Genomic DNA, 14,613 nt, shown 5'->3' on the forward strand with positions numbered 1-14,613 from the left:
TAGAGATCCATAGTGGCAGTTCCCATAGAAGCAAACACAAATCCTCTCTGGAAGGAATTCACCTTCAACTCAGGCCTCAAAAGAATTTCTATAATGCTGAAGAGGGTATAAAGAGAAGAGAACTCTCCTACACTGTTGGTGGGAATTTAAATTGGTATAGCCACTATGGAGAACAGTATGGAGGTTCCTTATAAAACTAAAAACAGAGCTACTATATGATCCTGCAATCCCACTCCTGGGCATGTATCTGGAGAAAAACATGATTCGAAAGGATACATGAACCCCAATATTCATTGCTTCACTGTTTATAATAGCCAATACATGGAAGCAACCTAAGTGTCCATCGACAGGAATGGATAAAGATATGGTGCATATATATATATATATAGATATATATGAATATTACTCAGCTATTAAAAAGAAATAATGCCATTTGCAATATGGCATTATTCTGGGTGGATGGACCCAGGGTGTCATTCTGAGTGAAGTCAGTCAGACAGAAGGAGAAACATTGTATGACATCCCTTATATGTGGTATCTAAAAAGAAATGACACAAATGAACTTAAAGAACAGAAAAAGACTCACAGACTTAGAAATCAAATTTATGGCTGCTGGAAGAAAGGGACAGTTAGGGACTTTGGGAAGGTCATGGACATTGCTGTGTTTAAAATGGATAACCAACAAGGACCCACTGCATACACATGGAACTCTACTCAATGTTATGTGCTAGTCTGGATGGGAGGTGCCTTTGGAGGAGAATGGATACATGTATGTATGTGTGTACAAATATATATATATATACACACACACACACAGCTGAGTCCCTTTGCTGTTCACCTGAAACTACAACATTGTTAGTCAGCTATACCCCAATACATAATAAAAGATTTAAACTTTTAAAAATTTCTACAGATAAAGTTTCAGCAAACATGAGCTTGTAATCAAATAAACCAGAAACGAGACACCATAAGCAAAACCCAGCAAAAACAGTCCGCTAAAGACAATAAATATTAAGAGTTGTTGGATATAAATATACAATATGAATGAAGTGTTTTTTAAAGTTAATATTGAGTATCAAAAGTATGAGTACAGATTACGAAACTATAAGAATTAAGCAGATAAAATTTGAAGGAAAAAACAGAATCTTTAGAAGTAAATAATTATAATTTTAAAATCACAGTAGACAGGACACAATTCATCTCAGACAAGGCTGAACTGATGAACTAGGTAACCAAGCGAAGAAATTTCCCTGCATACAGAACAAAGGATGACGTGAGAGAGAAGTCAAAAGACATAAAAAATAGAGTAAGAAGATCTTAATATATGTCTAATTAGAAGTCCAGAGAAGCAATATTTTTGAGGAACTTTCAGAACTGATTAAACATAAAACCTCCCACTCAAAAAGAATGAATTATAAATAGACTAAATAAAAATAAATCCACATATAGACAGATCTTAGTGAAACTGTAGCACCAGAGTCTGACTGTATGTTTATCAGAGAGAAAAAAAAAACAGATTACCTACTGTAATGTGTTGAACTGTATCCTCACTCGTGGCAGCTGAAATGTGACCTCACTAGGAAATAAGGTCTTCTCAGATATAATTAAGATGAGGTCATACTCAAGTAGGGTAAGCCCTAATCCCATGACTTAGTGTCCTCATAAAAAGAGAAATTTGGACTCAAAGACACACAGGAGAAAGCCATGAGACAAAAAAGAAAGAGATTAGAGTAATGCAGCTATAAACCAAGGAATGCCAAGGAATATGAAGGATTGCCAGCAACCACCAGGAGCTAGGAAGAGGCAAGAAAGATCTTTCCCTGGCGTCTACAGACAGAGCATAGCCTTGCTGACACCTTGACTTTGGAATTCTAGCCTCCAGAAACATAAGAATAAATTCTTGCTCCTAAGACAACAAGTTTGCGGTCATCTGTTATGGCAGCACCCCAGCCTCAGGCCAAACAATGTATTTATACTGATACCTAACTTCTAAATAAGCAATGGAAGCCAGAAAACAATGGAATAATCTTTGAAGAATTGAGAGAAAATACCCAATAAAACTATTTTTCAAGAATGAAGATGAAATAAACACTTTCAGACAAACAAAAAACATATCTTCCACCAGACTCTCACTAGACCAACTTCTAAAAGATAAATTTAAAAGAAAATGGTCCACAAGGAAACATATGAACAAAGGATTGTGTGCAAAAATCCAAAAAGATAAATGTCTAAATTTAAACAAATACTGACTATATAAAACGATGTTAATTTCTAACTCCTGGGACTAAGAAAATAATAGAGCAATTTTATACAACACATTTTATATGCCTGGCATTGTTCTGAGCGTTTTACACATTAATTTTTTTAATTCTCAAAATAATTAATCCTTTAATGTAGGAACTATTATTTTTATATACTTGACATAAGGAAAAACTGGGGCACAAGAAGACTAAGTAATTTGCCCAAATTCACACAGTGGTAAATGAGTTTGAATGGAACTAGTCAGAATTCAAGTGTTCAAGACTCTTTTATTGTTCAAGAGAATGATAAAATGTATTGATTAGCTTAAGTTGTTAAGCTAAATTTTACTAAGTTAAAGGGTCTGTTTTCCAGAGTAACCACTAAAAGAACAGAAAGTCACTATATAACTTCCAAATTAACAGATTGGGGGGGGGGGGGATCAAATGAGGAAACATCTAAGAGAAGACCAAAAAGAGAAAAGAAAAACAGAAAAAGCAGGTCAAATAGCAAAAACAGACAGTAGAAATAAATTCAAATATAATCACGATGTGTAAATAGGCAATCCCAACAAATGAATAAACCATTATAAAAAAAAGATTAAAAACAAAGATTGTCAAACTGAAAAAATATCCAGTTTTGTGATATTTACAGGAACTATATCTAAAATAGAAACAAAAGAGCTTGAAAGTAAAATAGTGAAGCGTGGCTAAAAGAAAGCAGGCATAGTTATACTAATATCAAATGAAACAGACTTACAGCAAAAAAAAGCATTACTAGAAATATTAATAAAAAGCATTCATTTTATAGTACTGCCAGGTTCAATTTACTGGGAAGATAAAACTTTTAACTTCTATATACTTCACAATAGTTTTTAAAATATAAAATAAAAATTGATGGGATTACAAGGAGAAACCAACAAATTCATAGTGAATTGTTAACATACCTTTATGGCTAACTGATACAAGAAGCAGACAAAGAAATCAATAAAGATACAAAAGATTAGAGCCACACAATTTACACCCATCTAACACCACATACAAAACACTTTGTATACACAGAACTTTTACCAAAATTAATGATGTACTAACTTCCCTGATAGCTCAGTTGGTAAAGAATCCCCCTGCAGTGCAGAAGACCCCAGGTCAATTCCTGGGTCAGGAAGATCCCCTGGAGAAGGGACAGGCTACCTACTCCAGTATTCTTTGGTTTTCCTTGTGGTTCAGCTGGTAAAGAATCCGCCTGCAACGCAGGAGACCTGGGTTCACTGTCTGAGTTGGAAAGATCCCCTGGAGAAGGGAAAGGCTACCCACTCCAGTATTCTGGTCTGGAGAATTCCATGTGGTCACAAAGAGTCAGACGCGACTGAGCAACTTTGACTTTCACAACAAAATTCAAAGTATCTGTTACTATATAGCCTGACCACAATGCAATTCATTTAATTTTAAATTTAAAAATTAATTTTAAAATATACTTAGAAATAAACCATAGGTCATCTAATCTATGGGGTCAAAAAAGGACAAAAGTCTGTTCCTCTAAAAAAGAAAAAAATGAGTAATAAATCTCTGCAAAACTGATGAAGAAAAAAGAGGAGAAAAAAAGATTAAAAGTGTAAACAGGGACAAAATTAAAGATGGCATAGACACTAACAGGGATATTACAAGTAACTTTATGACAGTGTATTTTAAAATAAATAAAATGACCAAACTCCTAGAAAAAAATATCAACTTACCAAGTGACTCAAGGAAAAACTGAAAACCTGACTGGTCCTATAATAATTGTAAGAAATTGGGTCAATAGTTTAAAATCTTCCCAAGAATTAAACATCAAGACTAGAAACTTTTAAATGCATAATCATTCAGGAAAAAAATAACTCTAATTTCACATGGCCTTTTGAGAATAGAAAAAATATCCATCCCAATCTCATTTTTATAAAGCTAGTAATTTCATAAGATAAAAACCAGGCATCGTTATACTGTACATCTGTAACTTACGTAATACTGTACATCAACTATACTTCAATTTTAAAAAACAGGCAAAGACAACAGGAAACAATTATAGACCAATCTTATTCAAACATAAATTCAAAAATCTTAAACCAAAGAGTGGCAATCCAAATTCACCATTGTGTGTGTGCGTGTACGTGTGTGTCTACATATGCACAGGCATGACTTAGGCCTGGGAATGAAATGGACTTAACATTAGAAAATTAATGTAAATCACTGCATTAACAAGCAAAACAGAACAAAACATAGGCTTTTAATGCAGAAATTGCACTCAATAAAATTTAATTTCCATACACAAAGTAAAACTCCTGGCATATTAGGCATAAAATCAGAATTGATTAGCAATGATAAAGGTTCCAAACATTCACATATGCTTAAGGGAAAACATTTTTAAATTACTCCTTTCAAAATTAGGAAAAAAAGAATAATCTTCCTGTTATTATCACTTCTGTTCAGCATGAGGAGTCTTAGCCACTATAATAAGGCAATCAAAAGAAATAAAATTTTTAAAAATTAAAAAGGAAAACTTCAGACTGCTATTCACAGATATTAATTTCTAAACATGTATCAAGTATATCAAGAATTATACAGGTAATTCAAATAAATTATCAGTAGCTAAGATATTTCAGTACAGTTGCAGGAGATAAGGTAGAAAAGTTAACTGCCTTTCTACACATCAGCAGCGAGAAAATAGACAAAAAAATTTAACTAGGGATGCAATGAAATGTTCCCTTGGTATCTCTAATTTTCTTGAAGAGATCTCTACTACTGCTGCTGCTGCTAAGTCGCTTCAGTCATGTCTGACTCTGTGCGACCCCATAGACGGCAGCCCATCAGGCTCCCCCGTCCCCGGGATTCTCCAGGCAAGAACCCTGGAGTGGGTTGCCATTTTAGTCTTTCCCATTCTGTTGTTTTCCTCTATTTCCTTGCATTGATCACTGAGGAAGGCTTTCTTATCTCTCCTTGCTATTCTTTGGAACTCTGCATTCAGATGCTTATTTATATCTTTCCTCTTCTCCTTTGCTTTTCGGTTCTCTTCTTTTCACAGCTATTTGTAAGGCCTCCTCAGACAGCTATTTTGCTTTTTTGTATTTCTTTTCCATGGGGATGGTCTTGATCCCTGTCTCCTGTACAATGTCATGAACCTCATTCCATAGCTCATCAGGTACTCTATCAGATCTAGTCCCTTAAATCTATTTCTCACTTCCACTGTATAATCAAAAGGGATTTGATGTAGGTCATACCTGAATAGTCTAGCAGTTTTCCCTACTTTCTTCAATTTGAGTCTGAATTTGGTAATAAGGAGTTCATGATCTGAGCCACAGTCAGCTCCTGGTCTTGTTTTCGCTGACTGTATAGAGCTTCTCCATCTTTGGCCGTAAAGAACATAATCAATCTGATTTCGGTGTTGACCATCTGGTGATGTCCATGTGTAGAGTCTTCTCTTGTCTTGTTGGAAGAGGGTGTTTGCTATGACCAGTGCGTTCTCTTGGCACAACTCTATTATCCTTCGCCCTGCTTCAATCCGTACTCCAAGGCCAAATTTGCCTGTTACTCCAGGTGTCTCTTGATTTCCTACTTTTGCATTCCAGTCCCCTATAATGAAAAGGACATCTTTTTTGGGTGTTAGTTCTAAAAGGTCTTATAGGTCTTCACAGTAACGCTGAAGCAGCTGAAGTTTCAGCTGCTTCAGCGTTAATGGTTGGGGCATAGGCTTGGATTACCATGATATTGAATGGTTTGCCTTGGAAACAGAGATCATTCTGTCGTTCTTGAGACTGCTTCCAAGTACTGCATTTCGGACTCTCTTGTTGGCCATGATGGCTACTCCATGGGATTCCTGCCCACAGTAGTACATATAATGGTCATCTGAGTTTAATTCACCCATTCCAGTCCATTTTAGTTCACTGATTCCTAGAATGTTGACGTTCACTCTTGCCATCTCCTGTTTGACCACTTCCAATTTGCCTTGATTCATGGACCTGACATTTCAGGTTCCTGTGCAATATTGCTTTTTACAGCATCTGACATTGCTTCTATCACCAGTCACATCCACAACTGGGTATTGTTTTTGCTTTGGCTCCATCCCTTCATTCTTTCTGGAGTTATTTCTCCACTGATCTCCAGTAGCATATTGGGCACTTACCAACGTGGGGAATTCCTCTTTCAGTATCGTATCATTTTGCCTTTTCATACTGTTCATGAGGTTCTCAAGGCAAGAATACTGAAGTGGTTTGCCATTCCCTCCTCCAGTGGACCACATTCTGTCAGACCTCTCCACCATGACCCATCCATCTTGGGTGGCACCACACAGCATGGCTTGGTTTCATTGAGTTAGACAAGGCTGTGGTCCATATGATCAGATTGGCTAGTTTTCTGTGATTATGGTTTCAGTATGTCTGCCCTCTGATGCCCTCTCGTAACACCTACCATCTTACTTGGGAACATGTCATGCAAAGGAGGGTACAATAAAGGGCAGAAATGGTATGGACCTAACAGAAGCAGAAGATATTAAAAGGAGGAGGCAAGAATATACATAAGAACTGTACAAAAAAGAGCTTTATGACCCAGATAATCACAATGGTATGATCACTCACCTAGAGCCAGACATCCTGGAATGTGAAGTCAAATGGGCCTTAGGAAGCACCACTATAAACAAAGCTAGTGGAGGTGATGGAATTCCAGTTGAGCTATTTCAAATCCTGAAAGATGATGCTGTGGAAGTGCTGTACTCAATATGCCAGCAAATTTGGAAAACTCAGCAGTGGCCACAGGACTGGAAAAGGTCAGTTTTCATTCCAATCCCAAAGAAAGGTAATGCCAAAGAATGCTCAAACTACTGTACAATTGCACTCATCTCAAATACTAGTAAAGTAATGCTCAAAATTCTCCAAGCCAGGCGTCAGCAATACATGAATCGTGAACTTCCAGATGTTCAAGCTGGTTTTAGAAAAGGCAGAGGAACCAGACATCAAACTGCCAACATCTGCTGGATCATGGAAAAAGCAAGAGAGTTCTAGAAAAACATCTATTTCTGCTTTATTGACTATGCCAAAGCCTTTGACTGTGTGGATCACAATAAACTGTGGAAAGTTCTGAAAGAGATGGGCATACCAGAGCACCTGACCTGCCTCTTGAGAAACCTACATGCAGGTCAGGAAGCAACAGTTAGAACTGCACATGGAACAACAGACTGGTTCCAAATAGGAAGAGGAGTACATCAAGGCTGCCTATTGTCACCCTGCTTATTTAGCTTCTATGCAGAGTACATCATGAGAAACGCTGGGCTGGAAGAAGCACAAGCTGGAATCAAGATTGCCAGGAGAAATAGCAATAACCTCAGATATGCAGATGATACCACCCTTATGGCAGAAAGTGAAGAGGAACTAAAAAGCCTCTTGATGAAAGTGAAAGAGGAGAGTGAAAAAGTTGGCTTAAAGCTCAACATTCAGAAAACGAAGATCATGGCATCTGGTCCCATCACTTCATGGGATGGGGAAACAGTGGAAACAGGGTCAGACTTCATCTTTTTGGGCTCCAAAATCACTGCAGATGGTGACTGCAGCCATGAAATTAAAAGACACTTACTCCTTAGAAGGAAAGTTATGACCAACCTAGATAGCATATTCAAAAGCAGAGACATTACTTTGCCAACAAAGGTCCGTCTAGTCAAGGCTATGGTTTTTCCAGTAGTCATGTGTGGATATGAGAGTTGGACTGTGAAGAAAGCTGAGCACCGAATAATTGATGCTTTTGAACTGTGGTGTTGGAGAAGACTCTTGAGAGTCCCTTGGACTGCAAGGAGATCCAACCAGTCCATTCTAAAGGAGATCAGTCCTGGGTGTTCTTTGGAAGGACTGATGCTAAAGCTGAAACTCCAGTACTTTGGCCACCTCATGTGAAGAGTTGACTCATTGGAAAAGACTCTGATGCTGGGAGGGATTGGGGGCAGGAGGAGAAGGGGACGACAGAGGATGAGATGGCTGGATGGCATCACCACCTTGATGCACATGAGTTTGGGTAAACTTCAGGAGTTGGTGATGGACAGGGAGACCTGGCATGCTGTGATTCATGGGGTCGCAAAGAGTCGGACATGACTGAGAGACTGAACTGAACTGAGGGATGCAATGCACAGTATGATTAACTATAGTTAATGATGCTATATAGCAGTATTTGCATGTTGCTAACAGAATGAATCCTAAAAAATTCTCATCTCAAGAAAAATAAAGGTATTAAAGAACATTTAAATGAGTCGCTATATTATGATGTCAGTTCTCCCCAAACTGGTAATAGACAATGCAATTTCAAGTTAAAAAAAAAAATCACAACAGTTTTTTTTGTGAAAACCAACAGGCAGATTTTAAAATTTCTCAAAAGGAGAAAAAGACCAAGAGGTAAGACAAACTGAAGGAAAACAAGGTGGGAAACTGCCTTACCAGATGCCTAAACTTACTGTAAAGCTCTTCTACATGAGACAGTGTGATACTGATAAGAGACCACAGATCAATGAAGCAGAAGGGGCCAGAAAAAGAAGGGGCGTGTATTTGCTAACTCAACACCTAACACAGACAGCATTGAAAACAGGTGCAAAAAAGATGGCCTACTTACAAAAGTAGTACTTGGCATCTAAGTCTGAAATTAATGTATAAAATATATTACATTTTGTCAAATCTGACTCAGTTTGGGTGGGTTTAAAAATCGACTGACTTCTGGAAATGAACAATGTAAGACAGCTGAACAACATGAATGTATTTAATGCCACTGAACCTTACACTTAAAAATGGTTAAGATGGTAGGTAAATTTTATGTCTGTTTCATCACAATTTTTTCTTTTGCTGAGTAGAGAGGTGAATTACAAATGTATTTTTAAAAAAATCACCTGAAATACTTCTATATATATATATATATATACACATACACACACACACATATATATCTCCCAAATATATTTTGGCTCACTTTTCTCAGTTTGGTTATTTTGGTGTTTTTTCCCACATGGACTATTTTTGAAGTCTTTACTGAATTTGTTACAATATTGTTTCTGTTTTATGTTTTGGTTTTCTGGCCACAAGGCATGTGGGATCTTAGTTCCCTGACCAGATGGAACTTGTACTTCTTGCACTGCAAGGTGAAGTCCTAACATTTGGACTGCCAGGGAAGTCCCTGCCTCATTGCGATTTACTTTTTAAATATTTTTTTATGTTTTTAATCTTAACTTGTTATTTATTTTTTAATGCTTTACTTGTTTTAAAATCTTTCATGCTGGAGTGTGTTGGTTAACAATGTCGACTTAGTTTCAGGTGCACAGCAATGTGATTCAGTTATATATAAATATATATACACACACACATTTATCTATTGTTTGTCAAGTTCTTTTCCCATTTAGGTTATTGCAGAATATTGAACAGAATTCCCTCTGCTCTACAGTAGTTCCTTGTTATCTATTTGAAATATAGCAGTGTGTACATGGCAATCCCAAACTAAAATTTTAATTTAATATATTTTTTAAAGTGGTCTTTGGAAATTCATCTGCATAAGAATGAAACTGAGCATATACTACATCACAGGCAAGGAGAGGTTAATGCAGTCTTTAAAATGTTAAGAATTTTTGAAGAAAATTCAGGACAATTCTTTGATGGTCTCAGGATAAGGAAGAATTTCTTATGACACAAAAAGTAGAAACCCTCCAAAAAAAATGAGAAGAAAAAAACAGTATAAAACCATAAAGAAGAGGATAGAAAAATACTTCCCTTCATTAACAGATACCAAAAGCTGACAGGAGGAGTTCATTTATTTTCAATATATACTTAATACCCAGATAGTTGAATTCCAAAACTAAGGAAAAGCACAACCTTTCCCCTCAACAAAACAGGCAAACTACAAACACAGACATTTCACAGCAAAGAAAGCACAAGTGGGCACTGAGGAGACACCTTTCCTCACAAGGACTCAAGGATATGCAAACAGAGACCTCACTTTACACTGAAGACTAGAAAAGCGCAGATATCAGACTGCACCAAATGTGAGAGAGCCACATCGTTACAGACCGCTAATGGGGGTAGGAAGCGGTAGTCACTGTGGAAAACAGCCTGGCACCCGCCAACAGAGCCGAGGAGGGACCAGCCTGGCTCCCAGCTGGCTCATCCCCAACACCTAACCCACAGAAGCACACGTGAACACATAAACACATGGGAACCGTCCAGAGCAGCTCCCTTCAGACCAGGTTCAAGGACAGGCAAGACTATCTGTGCTGACAGACACTGGAATAGCAGTGGTTTGCGGCGTGGACACTGACTGGAAGAGGGCTGGAAGAGAGGCTTCTGGGTGATGAAAATGGTCTACAGCTGGATCAGGGCACTGGCTGCACAAGTTATGCCTTCCTCAAAATTCACTGACCCATATGCTTAGTAGCTGTGCATATCACCAAGTATCCATTTTAACTTAAAAAGCCTCAGAAAAGGAGAGGAAGAGAAGGGGGAGACTTAGATAAGGGCTGGCTACATGAGCCACTTAATCTTCCAAAAGGGGGATAATTTGTTTCACATACTTTACCAGCATCAGGTTGCACATAACTGTACCCTAAGCACAAATTTATTTTACCCACTCAAAAAACAGGCTCAAATTCTCTTGGCAACATATGTTCCAAGGAATCCAAGATACAGTAAGCATTTGAAAATAAAGTTACTCAACACTTCCCCTTTAACTCTAAGTGAAAATTCTAGAACATACGTAGAAAAGTAAAAAAGACTGAATGATAAACAGCAGTTCAGCTGCATGACTTTACAGGCAAAGGCTAAAATTTCACAAATGACTACTTCTTGCTTTTCTGGACTAATCAATGAGGATATATTTACATGATCGATCCCAGCATCAAATAATTCAGAACTTACTTGGTACCCCTCCCTCACTCCTCTCCCCATAGCTCCTCCCTGCAAAAAGAGGAAGATGAGGGAACAGAGGCATCAACCACCAGCATGACCATCAGCCCTCAATTTGCAGCCCAGAGCCTCCGCTTGTAGACCAGGTAGCCTGCTTCATGCATGTGTGTGTGTCTGTGTCTGAAGCCCATCAAAACTCAACCCCACTGTGTCTAAACTTCTTATACTGCACACAAAAGCCCATGCACAAACAGATACAGATGATGTATTTCATACCCGTCTCTTGCAGGATTGCTATATGCCTCTTCAATAAGCTCCATTTTGTGCAAATCCTTCCACTTGCCTCCATCTAAGACTTGCCATCGATATGGCAAGTGGAAATGAACTTTACTGCACTTATCTGAAATAAAAATATAAAGAAGTAAGCACATTGGCAGCACACAGCATGGCCTAGCCCTGTGGTTCCCAATGGGTATGGTGCTGCCTGCTGACCTGGCAACATTTTAGCAATCTGTGAGGGAGCCTTTTTTAATGAAGTCATACCTGAGCATTTAGATACTGAATTTTATTATACACACTTTCATGTCTCCCTTTTTAACAGGACATTAAACACATCACACTTATATTTTAAAGCTGTGTGTTGGTAGGTTACATTATGTATGAATTACATTTCACGAGAGTAAAGCAGCTGATCACGAGATGGTCAAAGCTACCATCCCTGCAGGGGGCAGTCTGTCCATGCATTATTGCCATGTATGTGACATCTGGATGGAGAGCGATCACACCAGAAATGGAGGCAGGTTCACCTCTACTAGAACCACCCCAACCCAAACAGGTCCTACCACAGGTGGGTCAGCAGCACGGTTCCAGTCTGCCTTGGTCTTCATGGCTACCAACATGCTCGCCCCTTCTCAACATACCCAACTCCTGGAATGTATTATACACATGGCCTGAGTCTGTGGTTACCAGCCAACTGCTCCCACTGCCTTCCCTGTGTTCCTCAGGTCTGTCCCTCCTAGTACGTCCTGCCTGCTGTGCCTTGGCCAATGCCAGCAGCTCACCTGGAACGCTGCTCACACCCCCCTATACCTGCAGAGGTTCTAGTACATCCTGATGGAGGAATGTTGTGAGAGGAAAGGGAGAAAAGAAGTGCAATGGGAATCTCCACACTCTTTATACCTTCAGGATCTATATACTATTAAGTAGAAAGATACACAGCTGTGGAATGCCTCTATTTGGGTGAAAAAATAGAAGACAGGATTAGATATCTTCTCACTAAATACACATGTGGGAAGGGGAAGACTAGGTGGCTGGGCACAAAGGTATGAGGAAAGATTTGTTTTGAATTTTGAAATGAAAATATAGTCCACAAAAATCAAACATCTGTATCATTTGAAAAAAGGTACAAAATAGTGTGCATAGTGACCTTGTACAAAGAGAGACTAGATATACATTTCTGCTTGAATAAAATCTTTACGGAAGGATATTCAAGAACTAGTAATAAGGGCTGTTTCTGGGAATCTTGGTGCTGGGAAAAAGGGGTGTGAGGAAGACATTTCTTACTGTCTTTTGTACATTCTTAATTCATCTTTCAAAGTAATAACAATGAAGTCTGGCTAATTTGACACCTGTCAAAGATGTGAATAAAGAATATTGAACACTAATAATGAGATCAAACAACCCCATAAAAAATGGGCAAAACAGTCACAAAAGACCATACACTGTATGATTCCATTTATATGAAATATCCAGGCAAACCCATAGAGACATAATGTAAAGACGTAGTTACCAGGAGACTGGGGGTGTGGAGAAGGGCTCCCCACCCATTAGTGACTGCTAACGGGTTTCTTTGTGGGTGATGAAAATGTTCTAATATTGACTGTGATGATGGTTGCACAAATCTATGTTAAAAACCATTAAATAAATTGTATACTATGTGAAATATACTTAATATCTTAACAAAGGTGTTATTTGCCTGCAAAATAGGCAAAAGATTTAAACAGATACTTCACAGAAGATACGCAAACAGCCAAAAGGCACATGAAAATAAATGTTAAACATCATTACCTATCAGGGAAATACAAATGAAAGTCACAATGGATATCACTACTCATTTCCTAGGATGGCTAAAATTTACAGGACTGACAATACCAAGTGCTGACAATGATGCAGAGCAACCAAAACTCTACTACACAGCTGGTGGGAAAGCAAAATGGATCCACTTTGGAAGACAGTTTGGCAGTAACTTGTAAGGTTAAATACATGTTTACCATATGATCAGACATTCCACTTTGAGGACTTTACCCAAGAGATGAAGACATATATCCACATGAAAACTTGTACATGAAAACTGACAGAGGTTTTATTCATAAAAGCCCCAAACTGGAAATAACCCATATGTTCATCAATGTACATATGTATAAACAAATTGTAGTTAATCAATGCAACAGAATACATGATTACATTTATTTAAAATTCTGGAAAAGGCAAATCTAGTCCCCATCAACAAAAAGCAGATCAGGGACTGCCTTGGGTCAGGAAACTGGGTGGTAAGGATCAACTGTATGGGGGCATAAGAGCAATTTTTGGAATGAGAGAACTGTTTCATATCCAGATTGTAGTGATAGTGAAATGGGCAAACATATTCACCAAAACTCAAAGGGTGCATTTTATTTTGTATTAATTATATCTAATAATGCTGATTTTTAAAAAACATATATATACATACACACGTGTGTGTGTGTGTGTGTGTGTGTGTGTGGTGTGTGTGTATCTCACACACTGCCTGACCTAGTATTTCATTTCCAGGAATCTATCCATGGTAAAATACATGTATACTCAGATGTTCAAGGAAAAATCATTCTAATCAAATACTAACAGAGAAAAAATCACCAAGACACACCATTAGGTAAAAGAAGTAGGTTAAATAATGCATATCACATATTCCCACTTGTTGAAAAATATGTAAAACAAATATGACCACAGTTCCATGATTGGAAGGCTGAAGGAAGACTTCAGGCCTTACTCTGTACCATTTCACTCATTTACAAAGTGAAAGTATTCATGAATTGCTTGGGTAGTTTTTTAAAGACTGAAAACAAAACAGGAAGTTTGGGTGTTTGTTTTTTTTTAAGAAGAGTCACCAAATTTGAGAAGGAATCATTCTTTAGTCAAAGCCAGGACATCAGCAAGAACAAAGATTTAGTAAAAATACAGTCTCTCTCACACACACACACACACAAAACATTTGCTATATCTTATAAGAAAGAGAGTATTGAGAGAAACTCCAAACTTAAATTCTCATCCCCCAAGAGTGCACACAGGGGTCTCCTCCTGAGAAGAGGGTGTTCCTAGGTTCTGAGGCATCTCTGAGACTACAACCTCCTTCTAGAAGAAAACTAGACTGGGCATCCGAGAGTTTCTATGGGTTTGTGACCTCACACTAAGCTAACCAAGGGGCAACACCTGACATTCGTTTGCTGCATGAAACA

At 38.0% G+C, this 14,613-nt stretch overlaps 1 protein-coding gene across 1 annotated transcript in view; it reads right to left on the reverse strand.

Moving 5' to 3' along the window:
• Positions 1 to 14,613, reverse strand: part of PARP12 (poly(ADP-ribose) polymerase family member 12) — a 45,152-nt gene that overhangs the window by 18,728 nt on the left and 11,811 nt on the right. Inside the window, exon 5 of the mRNA XM_012177236.5 lies at positions 11,399 to 11,522. Coding sequence (XP_012032626.1) covers positions 11,399 to 11,522 — 124 coding nt within the window. The remainder of the gene's footprint in view (positions 1 to 11,398; positions 11,523 to 14,613) is intronic.

The sequence above is a fragment of the Ovis aries genome, chromosome 4 (assembly GCF_016772045.2).
Source record: "Ovis aries strain OAR_USU_Benz2616 breed Rambouillet chromosome 4, ARS-UI_Ramb_v3.0, whole genome shotgun sequence".
NCBI classification, from domain to species: Eukaryota; Metazoa; Chordata; class Mammalia; order Artiodactyla; family Bovidae; genus Ovis; species Ovis aries.